We start from the raw sequence: 23,379 nt of genomic DNA on the forward strand, positions 1-23,379 counted from the left end.
GAAACTACATGTACAAGGGAAAAATATCTTAGTTAACAATGTCGGTGGCGCTTTGGCGATGGAAAGAATAGTAAATTAAGTTTATATTACGTCATGGTCAACGTCTATAGACTGTGGTGACCACTGACCATCAGCAAACGTATTCATACACTACACGTATTCTCTTTTCTTTCAATATGCTATAAGAATTTTCAATATATTATTCTATTATTATATTTTTTCAATTAACTACTATGTTAATATTAAAATATATTTGTCATGCCTATTTTAGAATCTAATGTTTATACGTTTTTTAATAAAATATTTACTATATAAACCTCGAATATTTTTTTGTACTATAAGTTTTAACGAAAAAAATATAAAGATATGGCAATTCTATGAAATGTTGTAAATTGATTTGAGTTTGTCAACACAACAAAATGTCAATGATATAATTCATTTGATGAGAGTCCGAGTTCTGACAAGTGACAATTAATGATCTTACAAAAAAAGTTTGCACTTGCAGTTTTATTTCCTATGCTTCTTCTATGCACTTTCATATTGAATATTTAAAAAATAATTTATAAAACTCTCTTAAGAATTCATAAAACGTTAATCTAAAGTTTATCGAAAAGGAATCATCATGTCATCCAGTCGTTCTAAAACATCGATTCTGGACAAACCTTTAAGCAAAGGAAAAGGGGAGGTTTCCCTAGCCCTTTATGCTTTATTATTTTCAGAAATTGTACAGTTTTGCCAAAACAGATCACATTCTATTCACGAACTTCAAACTAAGTGAGTTATTATTGAATAATTGCATTTAAGACAGACATCCACAATTGCAATTTATAAGTTTTTTTTTTCTATATTATTGTACTGTAATTGTAATTTCTTTAAATAATTAATGAAACAACCAATAATAAAAAATCCTATCTGGGGAAGGAAGTGAAGAGTGATATATATGATTCAATACAAAGAAAGCAATTTATTTCAAATTTCTTTTACTTTAAGGCTATCAGAAATGGGATATGATGTTGGAACAAGACTACTTGATCTTTACTTTGTTAGAGAAAGGAACAGTAAGCGTGAAATAAAACTGTTAAATATGCTACTCTTTGTAAAATCGACACTGTGGAAGGTAATTGAACTAGTAACAATATACAAATGAGATACTCAAATTTAAAGTCCAAATTCATAATATACATAAAAAAATAATGGTTAAAAAGGAGGGTAAAATGATAGTAAATATATTTTATAAAATGATATCAAATAAAAATAATTTTGTATCATATTTAAGGTTTTATTTGGAAAGGAAGCTGATAAATTAGAACATGCTAACGATGACGAACGGACATATTATATAATTGAGAAAGATGCATTAGTAAGTATAATGAATCCTTTATTTTAGATTATATAATTGTCAAAAATTTAATGTTTAATCACATTGACTATCATAACATACCAGCATTTTAAGCCAAATATACATTTATGTACATGTTAATGTTTTGTAGCAATTTTAAAGTATTTACAAAGCCTTTTCTCTTTTTGAATGTCTCATTACTGGTGGTAGTAAGCATATGTATGTGTATAGTGCAGCTATACAAGGTTTTTTAAATAAATTCAACACTTATTGCTCGAGTTATTTAAAATGTTTATTGTAACATTAAATATATATTCTCAATTTTAATTCATAATTGTTCATTATCTTATTGTATTTGATAAATTATTAATATTACTTGTGCGTTTTGTAATTGGTAATTTATTTATGATGCTTGTTGTATAATTATTGTGGTATTTTTTTCAGATCAATAAGTTTATAAGTGTACCCAAAGATAAGGGGACTCTAAACTGTGCTTCATTTAACGCTGGCATCATAGAAGCTGTTCTTACTAATGGAGGATTTGTATGTTGACTCTTATAAGATTCATAATTAATATTCTATAATTCTGACAAGTTTCTTTTAATTATTACTTATTTTAAATAAACAAATGTTTATCATAAATCCTCAAATCAATTAATCCATAATCTTATCTTTTTTTTAACTGTGTTACTTTTGACAATAGTTATATGATTTAAATGACAAGCAAAGGAGTTCCTAATCATTGAAGAAAATGTAAAGTTAACAATGATTCATACTTACTAGGATCTTAGACTAAACTTTAATTTCTCAGATAGTCTTCAGTGTCTTGCAGTAGTGAATGATGGAAACCATTAAAAAGTAAACATTTATGTTATTGTTTATTTATTTTTACAGCCGGCTAAAGTAACAGCACATTGGCACAAGGGCACTACGTACATGGTAAAATTTGAAGATTTTGTCATAACCAGAGACAAATGTTTAGATGACCGTTAAAATTGATTTAGTTTCTTTAAAATGTACTCACTAATCTATATATAAATAAATGTACACTCCGCTTACTGTTCGTTTTTAAAACCAATGTATGTGTTTGTGTCATTAAAACAATTTAATGACATCTTTAAACAGTTATTTGTTTAAATAATAAAATTTATTCTATGGATATTATCATTTTTATTTACCTGTCCTATAATATTATTGTTACTATTAAATAAGCAACTTAAGAACATGGGTAATACCAATTTTGACATGAAAAATATTAAAAGAAATAGCCTGGACTATAAATAAATTTTAAATCTTTATTGATTATAAGCTATATTTCTAAGCATTGAATGTTTTTATTGCACACATCTAAGAGAGTTTGAACAATCTATCCTTGTAGCGAAGTTCTCCTGATCTGACCTTTTCTTCACGGCCGTTACGTTCATTATAAATTAAATATCCGTATGTAAACATGGGAATTATGATGCTGCAAATACCAAACAAAGCTGTCCTCCTATTTGGTTGAAAGAAGTCGACCTGAGTAGCTTTCATAGACACGAATCTCTGGTGAGCTTCATCGAACTAAAACCAAATATGATAAATATTAATGTATAATAACAATACTTTTTAATTTGGAGATAAAATTACGTAATGAAAACTTACAACGTATCCAGCTTCAGCTGCGTTTTTCCATGGGTTAGTTCTTTGTTTTAGGAATTCCTTCCTCATCTCGGCACGCCTAGCGGCTTGCTTTAATATGAGTTGATATTCAGATTCGGATAATCCATATTTTTCAGCCATTTTTGAACACTTTTTTTAAATTATGGACCATCGAATGTTTGCAGGTTATTGAACGTCAATGTCAATTATCAATTGATTTTGACAATTTGATACAGAATAGTATTAAAACTCACTAAATGAACGAGAACATTATACAACTATAAAGTATAGACGAATGTGAAAATGTATATGGCAATCCCAGTTCAGTGAATGAATGAACGATAACATAGACAACTGAATAATATACTGTCTTCCGGACACCATCTTTTCGATTTCTCTTGTTGTCGTTGTCAGGTCGGCGATTTTTGTAAAAACCCGCAACCATGGGTCGTATGCACGCACCTGGGTAATTTCTCATTATTTATATTGCGCAAAGCTTATTTCATTAAATTTATATGTGGTTTGCCGTAAACTCGAGATATGGTCTCACAAGTGACAGTCTAACCTATACGGTGATGTTCGCGTGTACCGCATGGCGTTCTATAACAGTGTCTTATTTCGTGTTTCAGTAAAGGTATCTCACAGTCGGCGTTGCCTTATCGCCGCAGTGTACCCACTTGGTTAAAACTGACCGCTGATGATGTCAAGGAACAAATTTTCAAACTTGGCAAAAAAGGCCTCACTCCTTCCCAAATCGGTATGTATCACGTAAACATATAATCGTCGACGACTTTTTATATATTTACCTATAATTATTTATTAATTGAGTATTTAACAAACTTTTATGTTGGTATTCTCAAAATGCGTGGTGATAAAAAACGGAATATTACAGCCTTCTAAGATGTCTAACCATCATACACGCTCTTGAAATTGATTGACTTAAAAAAATATATGAATAATTTCATTTTAACATTTAATTTCAGGTGTTATGCTTAGGGATTCCCATGGAGTTGCGCAGGTCAGATTTGTCACAGGCAAAAAGATCCTGCGTATCATGAAGGCTATGGGTCTTGCTCCAGATCTACCAGAAGATTTATACTACCTGATCAAGAAAGCTGTTGCCATGAGGAAGCACTTGGAACGTAACAGGAAGGACAAGGACAGCAAATTCAGGCTCATTCTTGTTGAGTCCAGAATCCACAGACTGGCCCGCTACTATAAGACAAAGAGCGTGCTCCCTCCCAACTGGAAATATGAGTCGAGCACTGCCTCCGCTTTAGTGGCTTAAGTTTAAATAAACTATGTAAATTTCCAGATTTTGTTTTATTTTGATGTCAAAGATTTTAATCAATTTTTTGCTATGATAAAGTAATTGGGTTCCCATTTCAATTAAAATTGTGTTTTATAAATTCTTATTTTCTAAAATTATGAATAATTTATGCTTTATTAAAGTTATTTACCAACTGATGATGAAAAGAAGTAGAATTTGTCAATTACTAAAGCATTTATTTTAAAATCTCTTGTTTTTATCAAAATTTTATCAACTCACTATTTTTAATGTTTGTTAGGTATTATAAACTGTATATACAGTAAATATTGTAATTTTTCTACTAACTTTTTTATTTTTTTCCATTTCAATGCTTGAATAAAGTTATACAACTGAATGTAACAGATTCAGCCTAATTGAGCTCATATTAAGCATACACTTGTTGCTGACAATCTTACAGTAATTTTAGTTCAAAAACTATTTTTTTTAAGTCAATAACTTATTACTGCTAATATTAAACAGCAGTTTAAGTTTGGTTTCATATTCATATTATTTCTCAGTCTGAGAAGACCAGACTTCAATTCACTTACATAGGATCTTTGTTCTGCTAAGTTAATATATTAGTTATTAAACTACATAATACTACTCAATTTATAATTAAAAGTTTTCACAAATTTTAAACGACTCCTTATCAAATAAAAAAAGCCATGACTAAAATAAGAAGGCCAAATATAATGTAAATTAATGTTTCAACTCAATTAAAGCTTATATAAATTTGAAAATTGAAATATACTAAAACATTTTATCACCTGCATTTTGCTTGCATTTTAGGGATTGGTCATGAGGTGTTAGGTATAGAAATGTAGCATCTGTTGTTCCTTGAGGTTCGATTCTCTAAGCTAAATTTTATGAAATTCTGTTCAGTAGTTTGGTGATGAAAGTGTAATAAAAGTACAGAGTACATATTTTGCATTTATATTAGTATTTAAAATGAATATCTATAAAATGTTTACACAGAAAATACTAAAGAAATGTCTAGTTATTGTCATCTGTAGATGGATCAACAGCTATGAAGCAACTGTATAATTTATATTCCCATTTTAAATATAAAAACATAACATTTAAAATGAAAAGCCTGAAATACAGAGTAAAGCTTATGTTTTTTTTTTCAAGTTGAATGAAAATGAAAAAAATTGTTAAATATTTTATTTACATTATAATTATCTTTACATTAAGTTACACATATGGATTCCAATTACTTCCATCCTCTGGATGCAAATTATTTGTAATTAATAAAACTACATCTACAATCCACCAAATTCCTAGTCCACCAAGGGTAAGAAGTTTCCCCACTGCCGTGCCCGTTTGTCCAAGACAAAAACGGTCCATACCTAGGAAACCTAACAAAATACTGTAAATAAGAGTTGTAGTGAAATAATGTCCAGAATATCGTACACAAGGAAATCCATCTCTTAGGAAGCTACGATTTCCATAGCATTCGATGCCATCTAGTGCTTTACACTGCACCTTTGTCTTTTCTACATCTTCGTAACGTACACCACCGAATTTAACGCAACCATGCTTAACAGCTTTTTTGGCTGTTTCGTTACCCTTGTGGTCAACTGGTTCGTCGCATTCCAGGAATTCCATGGGAAGGAAGCTGCATTTTACAAGAGGTCCTAATGGACGATATGGTTCCTTGTAGTACGGGTCACTTTCCGACGTGGATAATTTTGCTAATGTAAGAACGATTGTTATAGATATCCATTGCAAATCCATATTATTGTTTTAACATAACATTGTTTTCATTTGAAGTTCTGAAAACACATTTTATGTAACGAAAATATGTTAGTATCTCCTTTACTCCTTTTTTATTTATTTAAAACTTCTTACTTTACTTGTGGTATATAATAAATTCGAAGTAATAAATATGTAGTGTCTGTCTGTCAATATTATTATTATTTTTCAAGTTTTAGTTTTCACTTTTCACCCAATAATTTCAATTTGTCATTGTCAAAAATGAAGTGCGAATTTTTTAAATAATGGATATCAATATCGTTAGTTTACTGTCTGAATTATCTTTCAAGTATATAAAAAATATTTATATAAAATGTTGAATTGTCAATTATTTAGGATGCTGCAATTGTAACTCAATTAAAAAGTAGTTTCACCCAAATAAATATTTTTCTACTTCAACTTTCAGTAATCTGGATTGTTTCAGATGTCGTATTTAGTATTGACACTGACAGTTTTTGTCACTTGTTCATAATCTTTTTGGCTAATGCTACATTTTATCTTTTTTGTAATGTTTCTACTTTTCGCAATACCTACGCGTTAAGCTAAACTAAAATGGAAGTATTTAACAAATTCTATTCGTCCGTCAGTAATACAGTGTCACAGTTATCAGGAGTTTTACCAGGAAATCCAGTCACCCGAGAATTCGAAGCGACTCAATACATAGCTAGCGCTGGGCCTGGTAAATATACCTATATAATGTACATTCTTTATTAAAGCGAAAATATTATTATTATTATACACCAATTATGTCTTTTGTAGGATTATTATGGAAAGTTTACAAAGGTTACAAAAAATCAACAAAGCAAGAAGCATCAATATTTGTTTTTGAGAAAAAACAATTGGAAAGATGGTCGAAAACAGACAGAGACATAATGATAGACATTTTAAAACGTGGTATTGTGCAACTAACGAAGTTGAGGCACCCTCAAATACTAACAGTCCAGCACAGCTTAGAAGAGAGCAGAGAAAGTCTGGCTTTTGCAACTGAACCGGTTTTTGCGAGCTTAGCTAATATACTTGGAAATACGGAGAATATGCCCCAACCTGTACCAAACAATGTAGTTAACTATAAACTTTATGAGGTCGAAATAAAATATGGCTTGATGCAAATAGCTGAAGGCCTAGCATTTTTACATAATGATGTCAAATTACTCCATCACAATATCTGTCCAGAATCTATTATTGTCAACCAACAGGGCGCTTGGAAAATATTTGGTTTTGATTTTTGTATTGCTAATCAAAGTATGACTGGTTCTGCACCATTTTGGCCTTTTACTGAATATTGTCAGGCTATGCCACCCTTGACTCAGCCTGCCTTAGACTATTTGGCACCGGAGTATATTTTATCTGCCTCACATTCCCCGGCAAGTGACATTTACTCATTAGGTATGTTCATCTATGCCATACATAGCACAGGTCATCAAACATTAGGCAACATTGGCAATGATTATGGGAAGTTTAAAAGATTTGTAAATGAGATCAAAAACTTGCCACCTTCTAGATTATTCTGTGTAAATGAGGGTTTGAGAGAATTTGTTAAACTTATGTTAAATGCCACTCCAGAACTCAGACCGGATCCGCATCAATTCTTAAAAGTAAGTATTCATATTCTTGTTCAGTTTATCAAAAAGAAACTCAAGTATTTATAGTTATTAATAAATCATAACATTCTAAATAGATATCTTGAAAATATTCATTAAAATATTCTAATGATAATTATTCATTGTAAAACAAGATATTATGAAGATTGTAGTTTTTAATAGAGCTTGGTAATTTATCTTACCTTCGGTGAAATATTTTGAGTTATATTTTTAAAAATTTTGAAATCACTTGTATTGTTAATATTATAAAATAACAATAACAATTTAATAGATCTGAATTTTATATAACATTAAATATACGGGATAAAACTAAAATAAACAAAATTCAATAATTAAAATAGTCTGTTTTAATGAACTACTATGTAATATAACTCATTCAAAATATTTTATTATTGGATATGAAATTTGAATATATAAGTCAATTAATATTACCTCACCAAACAATGGTAGCATGGTTGCTAAGACACAGTCATTTGGTTATTTGGGTGTGCTAGCTAAAATATATGATTGTTCATCAACAAGGAAAACACTAGTATTAAATGTAAATATTGCTAAAATTCTCATGAAAATTGGCGAAAAATGCATGAGTATTACATGGTCACTAATTTTAACTTTTGATCCGAATACAATATTAAGGAGACATTTTTTTTACGAAAACTCATTTTTATAACCATGTCCAAGTTTTACTGCAACTGCCTTTTCTGTTTTCAGATTCCATATTTTGAAGATGTTGGTGTTAAAACATTAAATTATTTAGACTCATTATTTCAATGGGACAATTTGCAAAAATCTCAATTTTACAAAGGCTTACCGCAAATTATACAAAAAATGCCACATCGCATTTGCATATATAGAATTTTGCCATGTCTCACGAAAGAATTCGTCAACCCGCCGATGGTTCCCTTCGTACTTCCAAATGTTCTACTCATAGCCGAAAACTCAACGAAAGATGAATACATAAAATATATCCTGCCAGTTCTAAAACCAGTGATGCTTATACAAGACCCAATACAAATATTACTGATATTTATGCAAAAAATGGAACTGCTATTGAAATTGACTCCAGGAGACGAAGTAAAGAGTGATATTCTACCAATGTTGTATCGTGCGTTGGAATCAGACGCTCAACAAATCCAAGAGCTTTGCCTGTCGGTGTTGCCAACATTCGCTTCACTGATTGATTATCCCGCAATGAAGAATGCTCTATTACCGCGTATAAAAAAGCTGTGTATAAGTACGAACTATATTTCGGTTCGTGTAAACTGTCTTTTATGTCTTGGTAAATTGTTGGAGCATTTGGACAAATGGCTTGTGTTGGACGAAATTATTCCGTTCCTACCACAGATACCGTCTAGAGAACCGGCTGTGCTAATGGGAATTTTGGGTATGTTTGTATCTATTTAAACATGTTACAGGAATACTTTACTTTTTAATCTAAATTAATCATATAAACTTTGCTATTACAGTTTGTCAATTTTAATTAATTATCCTTAATTTTATCAACAACTGGACCTAAGTGGGATTTCAGTTGTATTAAATGAATAGCTACCAAGTCTAATTTAAAAAAATCAATCTTTAAAATTCTAGTTTACTGTAAAACTTATATAATATAATAAATATATCAAACCATAAATAAATGTTCCATTGCTGGGTAGCCTCTTTCCTTTAAAGGAGAAGGTTTGACAACCTTCACATCACCCTTCTCCAATGCAGTTAGGTGGACTCACACGTGGGACATCCACCTGAGACATGCAGGTTTTCTCACAATGTTTTTATTCAAATAAAAATGCAAATTAAGCCCAAACTCATTCTGTTCTTTTAACATTAACTTATTATTGATTTACAATTAATATTTTTACAGGTATTTACAAGTTAACTCTGAGTCATAAAAAACTCGGAATAACGAAAGAGGTTATGGCAACGAAAGTTTTACCATTCCTAATACCATTATGTGTTGAAAATGGGTTAACATTGAACCAGTTTAATGCTCTCATTTCACTCGTGAAGCAAATGATCTCTAAGGTGGAGGCTGAGCATAGGACTAAGTTGGAACAACTAAACTCCATACAGAATGAGTCAAAGTGAGTATTTTTAACTCGTAACTATTAACCCATTTCAAATCAGAAAAGATCGAGAATTTAAACAATGCTACTGCGCCATCGGAACTGAGATGTCTGCGTACGTAACTTCACATTACAATACATACGATAATTATACGAATCTTATGAAATTTCAGGGTAATGGAACAGGCTTTGACATCATCAGAGAATCTTGTACCAGCAGCTCCTCAAACAGACATAGATAAAATGTTCTCAGGGCTCGGCATTGATCCCTTTTCATTTAATAACAAACAAGAAAAGAATGAACCAGCTGCTCTAAATGTTAATGAAAGTGGGTCTCTTAGTATTGAAGACAAACAGAGGTAAGAAAAATAAACAGATATAGTTTTCTTGCAAAACCCAGCGATGCCATCTAGTGATGAGTAGTAAATTTAAGTACGAGTAATTGTTTATTTTGTTTTAAAAAATAGTATTTTCGTTTTCAGAATAGCACAGCAACAAGAAAGTGCCCGAAAGTTTTCCCGACAGCATCCTCCGCACGTAATTCCTGCTCCTGTAATCGTTCCTCCTCCACAACTTTCCAAACCAGTGGACCTAACCAGTTCATTGCTCCAGTCCAATCTAAACCAATTGACAACTAGGCCTCTTCAACCAGCATCCAGCATAAGCCAACCAACACCAATAGTTACACAAACTGTACCAAACTATAATCTCAATGTTGGCAATACCTCAGCTAATCTTGGTTATCAAAATAGCAGCATCCCCTTTGATAATCAACTCGCTTTACCCCCAAGTACAGGATGGACTCAGCCGATGGGGAATTTTTCAAATCCAAGCGGTAACTTTAATAATAAATGGGCAAATAATCAAAATAACCAGAACAGTATGAAACAAGACTGGTCAGCCTTCGAATCTCTTTTACCTAACCAGAATCAAAATAGTACGAACAATAATAACCCCGTTAAAAAGTTGAACACTAGTGAAATGATGGATTTGTTAAGTTAAATTGAATAAAATAGATTTATTTTATTACGACTACAATTATTATCGTTAGTCTATACTCATACGGCGCTAATAATAATTACACAGTTAAGAGTATAAAATTCAGACAGGAGTTAATGTAAAAAAATAACTTCTAATAGGCCATATGAAATAAAAAATAATTGTCAAAACAATTTCTACACCAAGTTTAACAACTTTGTATATTACACAGTACATAGTTCATTCGAAATCAAGAATCAATCAAATCTGAATATGTAAATATTTGAACTTTTTGTTTAATCTCAGTATGTAAATTGGCATTTAATTTTTATTTATTTTTGATACATCACGAAGCTTGGATAAATTATTTGAGTTCTTAATATGTATATAAATCTGAACGCCGTTATAATCGAATTTTAAAGTTATTTTTTAAAGTAGATTATAGTGGGTTTTTTTTTGGAGCATCATATAAGTCTGGACATGGACTTCACATTTATTTAACATTCCTATTAGGTTTAATTCATCAAATACAGGTTTAGTTTAATTTTAAGTCTGTGTGAGGGTCATGTAATACCACAAATTATTTATAAAAAATAATATTTATTCGAATAATTAAATAGATTGAAATTATAAATTACATTTTATTTCGTTTTTTTTTAATCAAAATGTTAATAAAAACTTAAGTATGTTAATATAAATAAAATTGCATATATTATAACTACTCAACAATAAAATTACGAACTATAACATATAATTCATGACTAAAAACAAAACTATTTTACACATCATAGAAAGTTTGTAAATATAGCTTAATTGACATTTTCATTATTATTTCTTATGCTATACAAAACCGTAATTATTTACTTAAATTTTACTTATATTCTAATCTGTGTTATAACATATTTCATTCTTATACTTAATGTAAGCAATGATCTCTTATACAATAAATAAAAAAAAAAACGTGTATTTGTTTCATTTGTACCATGACATAAAATGCGGAAATTATACTATTGGTGCATATTAAATTCGTTTCACAGTAAAATAATTTTATTAATAAATTGATATTGAGTTGTAAAGTTGAGTCTGCTCTCCCAGCGCCACTTTTCGAATAAAATAAGCGGCGTGGCTTGAAGAGTTTGTGGTAAATATCCCTATCAGGCGATATTAATGATAAAAGCTTTCAAATTTGTATTTAATTTGCAGTTCTTGATAGATGATGCGCAGCCAGAATGGCATAATTGTTTAAAATTGGCGCCAAATATTGTTTGAAATTATATTAAAAACGTCACTTTGACAGTAAATGCGTACCCAACGGCAGAGATACATGGAGGTACTCTCCATGTATCTCTGCCGTTGGGTACGGGTAGAAGATAAACAATCCTTATTTTTTATAGTTTGATCCTTTTTTATAACCTAACCAAAGTTTGAGAATTTCATTTAAAACATACTTTTGTAAATTTAAGTAGAGCAAGCTTAAGTCATCATAAATAAATAAATTTTGTTTTAGATGTCAATTGAATTTCTAAAATATGTAACCTATTTTTTTAGTTTATTATTGAAATTATAAAATTAGCATATTATCTCCTCCTTCTAAATGAGGCTGCGAAGAAAACACATGCCGTACCTGTCTGTAAGAGGCTGGCAATAAAGAAACATGTTTTGTATTCGTAATTATACACAAGTGACCACACCATTATAATGATGGCGACGATGGCGTTAGCTGTGGTCATTGTCGCAGTTGTGTCGAACTCATTAAGCGCGTTGTAAAGCGGCTGTTGAAGGACGCTTGATGCTGCTGTTGAAAAACTTGCGAACATGCACCAAACAGTCAGGAAACTTTTGTTTATTGAAAGAGTTATACCTGTTAATAGAAAAGTATAATTACTGTATAGTACAAACACATTATGTTGAAATTGTGATTTTTTCATAACAATACTTTTAATGACTAGTTAAAGCCAATATCGGCCAACTAAAAAAAATAGGATTATTCTTATGATTTTCAGTGGCTGTTACTTGTCTGTTTTCGAAGCTAATTAAAAAAATCTCACCGTAAAAGCCAATAGCACCACAAACGCAGAAGGTAGCGCATAATCGCGCCTTTTCATTTATGTTTTTCGGTAATGCAATGCACAGCATTATAAACATGAGGGCGGCTCCATGAGCTATCGCTGTCACCGACGCTACCTAAAAACCAAATAAATTTAATAAAATGTGAAAACAAATGTGTAATAAAATTATTGTTCAGAAAGGTCAGTTGTAAAAAAAAACAATATAACAGTTGTATAATATCATAAAGAGATTCTGATTATATATGGTCACTATGGTAAGCCTGGGTATCTATTTAAATGGTCGAGTGAAATAATTTTACTTACCGACCAAATGTTCATCGATGTATTTAATTCCCACATCATCGCAGGAAACACTAACCCTAATATAAGTATGGAAAAAGTAGTGCACAAATGTAATAACGTATATAAGTAGAAATTCAAGTCGAGTAACATATTAACGACCGTTATAAAGTTCTTTTTCAAAGAAGCTGTCCTTCGTGCTGTTCCTGGAGTTATGTCTGACGTAAACACCAGACTGTTTGAAGGAGCATTTACTGTTGTTTCCCTGTAGAGAGGCTGAGGATTTTGTCCATCTCTGTCAATATTCTCCAATTCCTGATAACCGCTTATTCGACTATAACTTGATATGTCGAGAGCTCCGAAGTCTGACGAAAATCGGTTCGACGAAGGACCATCGTACATTGCACTGAAATCTGATGAGAATCTCGCTTGTGTGCTATTTTCTCTGTGTCGCACCTCCGGGTCGAGAATTTCTTTTGCATCTCGCCTCGATTTGAAAACGACAACGTCAGTTTCTTCGTCTTGAGTCGAGACTACATTTTCGGCGATCGTAGTTGGACTTCTGCTTGCAACTTGTGCTTCTGTCGGTCTTTGATTTGGATTTGGATTCTGATTTGAAAATATAACTTCGTCATCATCTTCAACAGCTCGGAGCATGTTATAAGTTGTTCGAATGACTCTTTCGATATATACAGGACGAGTGTAAGCGGCAAGGAAAAGACAGTTTTGCATAAGTATAGCTCCATAAATCATAACTACTATATCACTTGTGTAAATAGTGCAGAGATAACCGACGAGAAGGCACGTTAATACATTGCCAAGGGAAGGTGCCATGCGTACGAGTCTTTGCGCAATCGTAAGTTTGTCTCTGAAGTAGTGAGTGATGATTACATCTGTTTGTTGACCAGTTAAAGCGCATCCTGCACCTAAAAAAGTTTTTAGAAATTTATTAAAAAGAAAGTAATACCAAAACCGATTATCTGTAGATACGATTAATTCGGACCAGGGAATGGCATTTCGCAAATTAATTCACCAGTGTGAAGTTGCAGAGTAAACTGGTATTTCATATGCGAAAAAAAACACTAAGCTATTAAAATAATTTTACAGCAAATTGAGTTTATTCCAAGACTATATAAAATATATTATAGTTTATTGCGGTGCGGTATCTCAAATCTTTCGAATATGAAGTTGTTTTCCGGGAATTAAAATAAGTTAAAATGTGTTCTATTGTTATGGTTAGTGATTAATAATATGAGTCAGCGAATGTAGTATTTTCATATCACCGACGGTAATTGCTGTAGAAATGTCCATACACAATCAAAATTTTACTTAGATATATTATTAAAATATGTTCAACATTTAGACATAAATACAATGTCTACAGACTGGTATTTAAACGTGTGATGTTAATTAAAAATTTACTTAAAAAATATAATGCGATGTGATTTATTTAAAAGTGACTCAAATTTACGGATAAATCAATGCTTTGAAATATAAGTATGTATTTACTTTTTACATTATATTCCTTCTGGATTGTTTAAACTAAGTTTAAATAAAGTTATATTAAGCAATATGTAAATCAATCAAGCTTAGTGTCAAATAATAGTAAATGTGAATTGAAAACAATTTAACAGAAATATTAAAATAACAAGCACTTTAATAAATTCGTTTGTGCAAATACTATGCCAACGGCTCAAATCAATACCTTCAAAGATAATTACGGTTAGTCAATATAATGTGACGGTCATTAAATACAATACTTTAACATATCTGCTTAATCGCATACAAAATATTACATTGTTATACTCGTCACATAGCGTGTGTGTGACCTTCATAAACAATGAGACAGAACAATGCCTCATAATACTCGCGTCGAAATCAGGCAATACTATAACAATTGAAACTTACCAGCAAATATTCCCGAAAATATGTTGACAATGTGGTTATTACTGTATGTGCTTGTAGAGTAACTTGATAATAGTACGCCAGCCACCGTCAGACACAAGCCAGCCAATGCAGTAAATCTTGGCATATTGAAAATTTTCACAACAGCTCTGCACCATGACTCTAGAAGTAGCCTAATCACCACCATAATAACGGGCATAAGTGCTACATCAACGTCCCATATCTTCATTTTTTCGCCTACTTCATGATCCTCCTCTCGTATCGATTTTAAAATTATCAATCCATATAAAATTAATATTGTAGGCACGGTTATATGATACACTATCGCTGAGAAGACAATCAGCCATCCATATCCCCCATCTGGAGGGGTTGGTCCGATTTCTGGTTGAGAAGCTACTACTCTGTCTAAGTACAGATCTTCCACTCTGTTTTCACCACTTTCCCTTTGGGTGTTTTCATTTTGAGGATCCTCCATATTTTTAAGAAATAAACAATACCTTCATGTCTAAAATGAGCTGGTCAATGAGTTATGTACTAGATACGGACGTGTTATCTTATCATTATCACTTCTTGTAATCTAGTGCTCTAAATATTTCTTTCGAATTCACCGCCACACTTTTATTTGTCTCTGCAAAATGGTTTGGATAATTCATAATAACATTAATTATTGTATTATATTTATTAATAATTATATTTGTTAATAATATGTAATTCATAAATACTATCGTGTTATTTTTAAATTGATTATAAATATAAACTTTTTAACATATTTCAGAACGGATATTATACTAGTATGTTAAGTAGAATGAAGAGAAACGTTGATGAAAGAAGATCATATTATACGCAACGTAGTATGTACGACAGAGACAACATAATTTTAGGTTATTATCTGTCAACGATTTTTGTCGTATAATATTCAATATGAAATTGTCTCGACGACACCTGTAAACGACGCTCTAATTAGAAAATCCCCTTAAATATCAATAATGCAAAGGTAATTTGCGTCGGCGAACAGTGAACTCAGAAATTCAATAACTATACTAGTGTATGGGGTCGAAAACGTAATCTATATAATAAAAGCGGACTTGTTATACGTGCATACTTCCGTGATGTAGAAGCATTTTAATTGCTCCGATTTCGTGATTTGATTACACGGTGGATTATTGCAGGTTCGTAGAGAAAACTACTCATGGATAATGTGCGGGGTCGGTAGTGACTGTGAAATAGTTTTACAATGGAGACTGAGTCTGTGAGGTCGGAGATAAGCAGCCGATCTCGGCGGAGTTCGAGACACAGGCAGCACACGCATCGCAGCACACGGTATGTTTATTTAACGATGTTATAATTATCCCTTAATAGTAGCAGCTAAATGTATACTTTCCCCTAGGTAATTAAGGTTTTTACATACAGGAAAGTTAAAAGTGTAACCAAATATGTGTGTTTTGCTCCATTTACAAGTCAAACAATAATAAAAAATAAATGTGGCTATAGTTTTATGGACCAAAATTTAAAGTGATCAAAATGTATTAAACTAAATTGTTTAAATAAGTGCATTTGTTTTATCATTCAAGTATTTTAACACTTTTGTATTAACATTTTACAATATAATTAAGTCATAAGCCATTGGTTAAATAGATGCACTCAATACCCAAGTACAAATTGTAAGTTAATTTTTATCTATGCATATAAGAGTTGAATTTAATCCAGAAAATGGTTTTTCTTGATTAATATATATATATGAAACTAGTTATTAAGCCCCTGTTTTGTTGGGTATTCAATATAAAAAGGAGCAAGATCGACAGAATTTGTTGATTGATCATAATTTATAACATATATAGATAAATGATGATATAACTATAATAGATTAAAAACATTGAAACAGTAACTTAAGTTGTATTAGTAGATATTTAAAAGGACAATTAAACTAAACAAAATTAAACAAAATTATTGATTTGTGCTACGAACTTATTATGTCAAAAACCTGCAATAACATCTCTGTATGGTCAAAGTATGTCTCTTATTGAATTCAAGTAAAAATGGTATATCCTTCAGTCATTCAGTTTGTTTTTTTTTTTTTTTTAATACAGATCACAAACAACAAATAATAACACTCTATAATACTTACAAACAAGTATTTACTTCCAAATTAAATTTATTCCACAACTAACCAATTTTATTAACACATATATTTTACCACAATACTGTTACTATACATTTAAATGAAACCACTATCTACAGTAATTAGTTTACCAATGAAACCTATAGTTTTATCAAATTTTAATTACAATTTAATGTTACTCAAAGGAATTGTATTATAATTTATTAGATAGTGTGCAGGGATAGTTATTTATTCAGCCATAGTTTTATTTATCAACAATAATTTACCATTCAATACTCAAATTAAGTAAATTTTATAATGTGTTATTGAAATTTGTATAGCCGTTGAAGGTGCTAATTTATTAAGTGTCATAAACAATAGCAATCCTATATTATACTCTTTATAGCAATTAGCTGATGTATAGTTAACCGAATTTTCACTCGATATCATCAGTAAATAGCCATTAAATAGAAAAAAGACAAATAATAGTTAAAATATACAACTGCTTAAAAGTGGAACTTTTACAATTTCTTTTGAGGCTTTGAAATATTGTTTTACATTTTTTAAATATATCCCTTCTGGGGACATTCTGTCTTGCCAGCATGTTTGATTACAATAACATAACATTTTCATCGATTTTAATATATATTAATATATTTTAGGAGTTCCAAGTCCCACAAAAAAGACTGCATGGACAACACAATGGCACCATTCCAGACCAGTGTGAACATCAATCCAGAAATAGGGAGAGATGGTCAAGAAGTCATAGAGGTTCAGATCCTGCCTCAAGATGAGAATTGGGGGGAGAACACCACAGCTGTAACGGGGAATACATCAGAAGGCTCGCAGTCTATGGAAGATGTTAGCAATTGGCCAATGGATTCTGACAGTGGGCTAGGTTTTGTTTGTTCGAGATATTTTGGTACCACAGTCGCTTTAGGATTATCATTTGTTTCGTTTGTGAGCCCACTGGCAATGGTAGTTTTGCCAAAGTTAGGTTTCTTCCCCGCCCTGTCAGAGAATAAAGCCATTCAGCCCAGTCAAATCATTCAATTGCTTTCCTGCACGGCTGAGTGTAAAGGTATATTATTATCATTAGCCTTCAAACTAGTTTTATTAGCTATTGGCATATGGGCTATCTTTTTACGCCCGAGGAACGCCATATTGCCAAGAATATTCGTGTTCAGAGCGATGATGCTCGTGATTTTAGCGGTTTGTACATTTTCCTATTGGCTCTTTTACTTCGTACAAATAAATGAGGCCACGAAAGCTTTATCCGTCGGGGAGGAGGCGATGGACTATACCTCTCTAGTTTCCTACGTATCCAGTTTTGGAGACACGTTGATCTTCATACACTACGCCGCGGTCGTGCTGATGGAGATACGACATCTCGAACCCGTCTATTATATTAAAATTGTGAGAAGTCCCGACGGAGAGAGCAGATCGTACTCCATCGGCCAGCTGAGCATACAGAGGGCGGCCGTGTGGGTCCTGCAGAAGTACTACACGGAGTTTCCGATTTACAATCCGTATTTAGAGAAGATTCCAATTTCGAAGTCGCAGAGAAAGGCCCAGGCCAGCATAAAGTTCTACGAGGTCGATTCGACCACTAACACCCCCTCGGGGCAAACCAGGTGAGCGTTCTACGAGAGAAATACATTTATAAGGATTCCGTCTCGTGCATTCACCTCAGTACGAAAAGCGATGTAACCTCGAAGTAGTGCAGCCTGACGCCTCGCTCCCTCGCCCGCAGGTCGACGGGCGGCTCGTGCGCCGGCAGCGCGGGGCGGCGGCGCGACTCGGGCTCGGCGCACAACGAGCGCTACTACGAGGAGGCCGAGCGCGAGCGGCGCGTGCGCAAGCGCCGCGCCCGCCTGCACTCCGCCGCCGAGGACGCCTTCGCGCACGTGCGCCGCGTGCGCCTCTCCGCCGCCAACGGTCAGTGCCCGCGCCCGCGCCCCGCGCCCCGCCCCGCGGCCTCGGCCCGGTCGCACACGAGTCTAATGGCGCGTCCCGTGCCCGCAGGCGGCGCGCTGGGCCCGCGCGAGGCGGCGCAGGCCGTGTTCCCGTCGCTGGCGCGCGCGCTGCAGAAGTACCTGCGCGCCACGCGCCAGCAGCCGCGGCACTCCGCGGACTCCGTCAGTTACCGAGCATTAAACATTACTGAATATTACCTACTTGTATGCTTGTACTCATTCCGCAAAGCGATACTGTCAATATTCAATGTTTTCCATTATAATTTGTTTGTATGTCGCTCTTAGTTTTACATTACCGATGTAATACTATCCCTAAATACTGCTTATAGAGGCCTGATTCATTTTTTTGGCCTCCTACGCTTTATTTGAGTATCGCAACTGTATTTCGATTTATATATTCTTATTATTATTCAAATTGCATACTTTGCAGCATGTACCCAATGGTCGCACAATGGTTTATATAATTTTTCGATTAAGATATAGAAATATAAATCTTTTTAACTGATTTTCAGGTTCTGGCCCACCTGGCTCGATGTCTCTCTCAGGACGCTTCGCCCCGGGCCTTCCTGGAGCCTTTCCTCGTGGAGGGTCCCGTGCTATCCGCGGAACAGGAAGCTAGACCGATTCAACGCTGGTCTCTGATATCAGACGAGCTCCTCGCGAGACCCCTAGCTGACAACATAGAATTCCAACTCAGACAAGGTGACGTATCCCTCATATGTTCTATAAAACAACTGCCCAAGTTCAGTCTGGCCGAGGAGGTGGTGGATCCGAAGAGTAACAGATTTATACTCCGGCTCAATTCAGAGACCTCTGTCTGACAAGAGGGGTACTCCGTTCAGGATGGACATAGACTCGTATGACATATAGAATTTATTTAGTTCTGATCGTTATCGAAGGTTCTGTTGCTTGAAATTACAACGTACGCTTTATAATAGCGCTGATGTGTTCTGTAAGCCTTCCAGAGTAAAGACTTAAATTTTAGACCCTTTTGCTAGTAAGTCGTTGACGAAAAAACTATACATTATTATCTATATAAAGGTATCATGTGTTCATATTGAAAGTATGCGCTTTATTGCTTCGAAGGTTAGATTTTTCTTGAGACCATCACAACATTTTTAAAATATGTCTAAGAATTAAAAATAAAATTGTAGAAAGATATAGTTTAAAAATAAATTCTGCGAAAGAATGTCAATCTTATATTTTTTATTTTAGATATTTATTTGAAATGGCAACACTTAAGCCGTTTAAGTGTTAATTTAGTTGCCTTTAAAACTTAATTGTAAGCAGTCGATAGTCGAAGGAGAACTTGAAATATTTCATTCCGGTTCTCGAACTTTTAACCACAGACTGAATATATAAAATACTCGAATCCAGTGATCTTTTAAACCAGTATATAATAATATTTTCCATAATCTCATCGTGGAATTACGAAATTATATGAATCTCATTTTAATAACATTTGAATTTCGACGCCATTTTGTTTTGTATAAGACTTAAAATGCATTTAATACATTTTTACTGTTTACAGTTATGTATATTTGTGTCATATTTATCGTTTTAAGTAATTGTTGTAAGATTTAGTTAAGTAAAGGAATGTAATGCACAAATTTTAATACAAACTTAATGTAAGTAGCGAATAGATTTTGTTTTTGCCGGAAAAATTAGTACCTTAATTTTTTAATGTTTTTTTTATTTTTTATTTTTAAATTATCTAATATCATAAGTGTGATGTTACTTTGTTTAAGTTAAATAAAACAAAATGTCACAAATAAAACTACTGTTATATAATAAAAAATAAATCGTCATATCCGGCTAAGTAAAGTATTATTATTTAGAATGTATAATTGCACATACGGAACCACGTTACGTGTAAATTATAAACTCTTGTATATTTAAATTTTTATCAAAATCAGAAAAGATATAACCGTAATAATAAAATTCAATCTAAATTGTATTTTGCCGCCATTATCATTTTAAATATTTTCATTCCGTTCATTCGTACGTTCTTCGATTGATCGAGACAGTATTTCAATTTAGATTTAAGATATCTGCCAATTGAACATTTACGATATTTGGATCACGAATGAAATGAATGGAATGTTCGTTTTTAAATTTATAATCTTTAATATTGACTTTTTTTGCCTGACCTATAAACTCGTAAGCGAGTCTTACACTGTGTGCTGTGTATTTAAGCACTGGCAGCTAGATAAATTATATAATATAAATAATTGTATAGACATATATATCATAGTTTTAAGACCATATCATAGTTTAAATTAAATATTTATTCACGAGGCAATGTTAAAAATATCCTATCGGTACACGTCTATTTTGTAGACATTTTAAGGATCAACGAGGAAAACTGTGTTTAATGTTTTGGTGTTCTTGAAGAAAATTGTAACTGAAGTCAAGAATTATATAAGATTTTAGGGTTACTGCAACATAATTATAGTGTTGATAATTATACCAATTTTAATATCAAATTAAATGTTAAATAACGATGTATAGACGTCAAAACTGTACAACCAAGTACCTTTAGGTAGAAAATCTTGGACATTCATAAACTACGTAGCCGTCTCAATTTGATCGATTTTGTGCTACAAAGTATATTCGCCTTCGTATGTTCTCAAAAAATTGGTACAATTATGAATGGTTATAGCAAATATATAAACTGCCACGTATAACAGTGTTAACTCACCATAATAGATGTAAATCAAAGCTTCTATTGTATTCGATGTATTCTTGGCTAAATTGACCAAAGATTGCTTCACTAAGATAATTGTAACATATCCTATTAAAATCTTACAATATAATAATAATTATCGTGAAGCAGAGTGGTGTTGGAACCATATGTAAAATAATTTAAAAACTCAAGGTCACGCATTTACTATCGTCCGTAGCTTGACGCCTGGCTTGACAAAATATGCCCAATTAAAGCCAAATCGGCAGTCAATGGCAGGGCAAATCAGTCATCTTTTCAGACAATATGGTATTTTCGGCAGTGAAAAATAATTTGTGAAATTTGATAAAATTAAAATATATGTAGAAAAATATTCCGTAAAATTCAGAATCCAAAAACGAAGAGAAAACTTCAAGGCAATTATCGAATCAGGCGTCAATTTACTTTGCTAAGTAATGATAAAAGACTTACATTATGTATTATAGTGCTTCAAAGTAACGACGAATGCAATTTTTTTTTAACATATTTTTTTTATGAAATTGGGACTTTTTTAAATATCGAAGGTTAAAATGCATTCCATACTGAACAGTATTGAATTTAATATAATGTTTATAATTAAAAAATGTCTATGATGCATTCAATGTTTTTACAATATACGGATAAGTGTTTTATTATCTGTAATATCATTCACCTGTGTATAGACTATAGACTGATGAAGTGTCATGTTGCTCAAATCGCAGCCTTTGTAAAACGCTTGTGCCTGTATAATATAAGTACATAGATTCGAGTATTATGATAATTAGCTTAGAAGATACATGTAAGATGTCAATATGGTTAATGATGCTCATACACATATAGAAAACAGTTCGAAATTTAAAAATATTTACCTCGCTATGTCGACTCAATTTTAGTTTTGTTTTCATTGAGTGTTCAGGGAGCATTCATAGACTATGTCTGGTCGGGGATGTTTTTTTATGTAGAATAAATTTTGAGTTGTGAATTGAAGGAGCGCTATCCTCCTTTACATGAATTGTGTTCATAATAACGAACGCATATGTTTTATCGATATTATTGGAATGTTTAGAGAATTTAGTGCAACTTTATATGTAACATATTTGACGGAAAGAGATTTTCACTTCTATGAAGTTTAATCATAAATTTAGTTAAAATTGAAGTATGATAGTTAAATAATTTCTTGGATAGATTAATAGGAGGGAAATATGGAACCACCTAGATTATGAAAACTCCCGAAATGACTTATGTCATATAAAGAACAGCTCGACTATTGTTTGTTAGGAAATAAAAAGCACAATTTTTATATGTAACATTTTTAAAACAGTTTGTACACTTTTGTATTTTACAAATATATAAAGTGAATTTTAATAATGATTTTGATTTTTAATCCCACGCTACCTTTTTTTTATTATTGCACATTTTGGATTAGTGTTGCCCATTAATATTTATAACGGCTGTTGTTTAGTTTTGGTCAATATTTGGAATGATATCGACAAATTAATTAAAATATGCTAGAATAATATGAGTTGTATAAATAAAACGCATTTATATTCGTATATAGTTTTTTTTTCAATGAATTGCAGCGACACGTTCGAAGCTTTGTGCATGGCACTGCAGCCCGCAATGACAACGACACGAGTCGCGACCGCATGCAACCGTTCACAATGTTTA

General features: G+C 32.4%; 7 protein-coding genes across 7 annotated transcripts; 4 read left to right on the forward strand and 3 right to left on the reverse strand.

The window, feature by feature from the left end:
• Positions 1–449: 449 nt before the first annotated feature.
• Positions 450–2,496, forward strand: LOC125066791 (trafficking protein particle complex subunit 5). The gene is made up of 5 exons (XM_047675063.1): positions 450–774; positions 991–1,117; positions 1,277–1,360; positions 1,784–1,882; positions 2,234–2,496. The coding sequence occupies exons 1-5, from the start codon at positions 623–625 to the stop codon at positions 2,330–2,332; spliced, it is 561 nt and encodes a 186-aa protein (XP_047531019.1). The 5' UTR covers positions 450–622; the 3' UTR covers positions 2,333–2,496.
• A 118-nt stretch (positions 2,497–2,614) lies between these two features.
• On the reverse strand, positions 2,615–3,195 carry LOC125066793. Its single transcript, XM_047675066.1, has 2 exons — positions 2,981–3,195; positions 2,615–2,899 (listed from the first exon to the last, which is right to left on the reverse strand). Exons 1-2 carry the CDS (start codon positions 3,116–3,118, stop codon positions 2,687–2,689), a joined length of 351 nt encoding a protein of 116 aa, XP_047531022.1. The 5' UTR covers positions 3,119–3,195; the 3' UTR covers positions 2,615–2,686.
• A 90-nt stretch (positions 3,196–3,285) lies between these two features.
• Positions 3,286–4,291, forward strand: LOC125066792 (40S ribosomal protein S13). The gene is made up of 3 exons (XM_047675064.1): positions 3,286–3,443; positions 3,607–3,734; positions 3,961–4,291. The coding sequence occupies exons 1-3, from the start codon at positions 3,421–3,423 to the stop codon at positions 4,263–4,265; spliced, it is 456 nt and encodes a 151-aa protein (XP_047531020.1). The 5' UTR covers positions 3,286–3,420; the 3' UTR covers positions 4,266–4,291.
• Positions 4,292–5,435: 1,144 nt separating this feature from the next.
• Positions 5,436–6,253, reverse strand: LOC125066879 (TM2 domain-containing protein CG11103). Its single transcript, XM_047675185.1, has 2 exons — positions 6,138–6,253; positions 5,436–6,061 (listed from the first exon to the last, which is right to left on the reverse strand). The coding sequence occupies exon 2, from the start codon at positions 6,021–6,023 to the stop codon at positions 5,481–5,483; it is 543 nt and encodes a 180-aa protein (XP_047531141.1). The 5' UTR covers positions 6,024–6,061; positions 6,138–6,253; the 3' UTR covers positions 5,436–5,480.
• Positions 6,254–6,518: 265 nt separating this feature from the next.
• Positions 6,519–11,272, forward strand: LOC125066964 (SCY1-like protein 2). The gene is made up of 6 exons (XM_047675300.1): positions 6,519–6,720; positions 6,801–7,636; positions 8,354–9,026; positions 9,504–9,723; positions 9,879–10,064; positions 10,188–11,272. The coding sequence occupies exons 1-6, from the start codon at positions 6,594–6,596 to the stop codon at positions 10,705–10,707; spliced, it is 2,562 nt and encodes an 853-aa protein (XP_047531256.1). The 5' UTR covers positions 6,519–6,593; the 3' UTR covers positions 10,708–11,272.
• A 778-nt stretch (positions 11,273–12,050) lies between these two features.
• LOC125066721 lies at positions 12,051–15,481 on the reverse strand. Its single transcript, XM_047674956.1, has 4 exons — positions 14,940–15,481; positions 13,056–13,957; positions 12,732–12,867; positions 12,051–12,544 (listed from the first exon to the last, which is right to left on the reverse strand). Exons 1-4 carry the CDS (start codon positions 15,409–15,411, stop codon positions 12,261–12,263), a joined length of 1,794 nt encoding a protein of 597 aa, XP_047530912.1. The 5' UTR covers positions 15,412–15,481; the 3' UTR covers positions 12,051–12,260.
• A 378-nt stretch (positions 15,482–15,859) lies between these two features.
• On the forward strand, positions 15,860–23,028 carry LOC125066878 (vang-like protein 1). The gene is made up of 6 exons (XM_047675184.1): positions 15,860–15,930; positions 16,106–16,256; positions 17,697–18,668; positions 18,788–18,972; positions 19,060–19,172; positions 19,523–23,028. The coding sequence occupies exons 2-6, from the start codon at positions 16,171–16,173 to the stop codon at positions 19,829–19,831; spliced, it is 1,665 nt and encodes a 554-aa protein (XP_047531140.1). The 5' UTR covers positions 15,860–15,930; positions 16,106–16,170; the 3' UTR covers positions 19,832–23,028.
• Positions 23,029–23,379: the final 351 nt, after the last annotated feature.

This window comes from Vanessa atalanta, chromosome 10 (genome assembly GCF_905147765.1).
Source record: "Vanessa atalanta chromosome 10, ilVanAtal1.2, whole genome shotgun sequence".
In the NCBI taxonomy this organism is placed as follows: Eukaryota; Metazoa; Arthropoda; class Insecta; order Lepidoptera; family Nymphalidae; genus Vanessa; species Vanessa atalanta.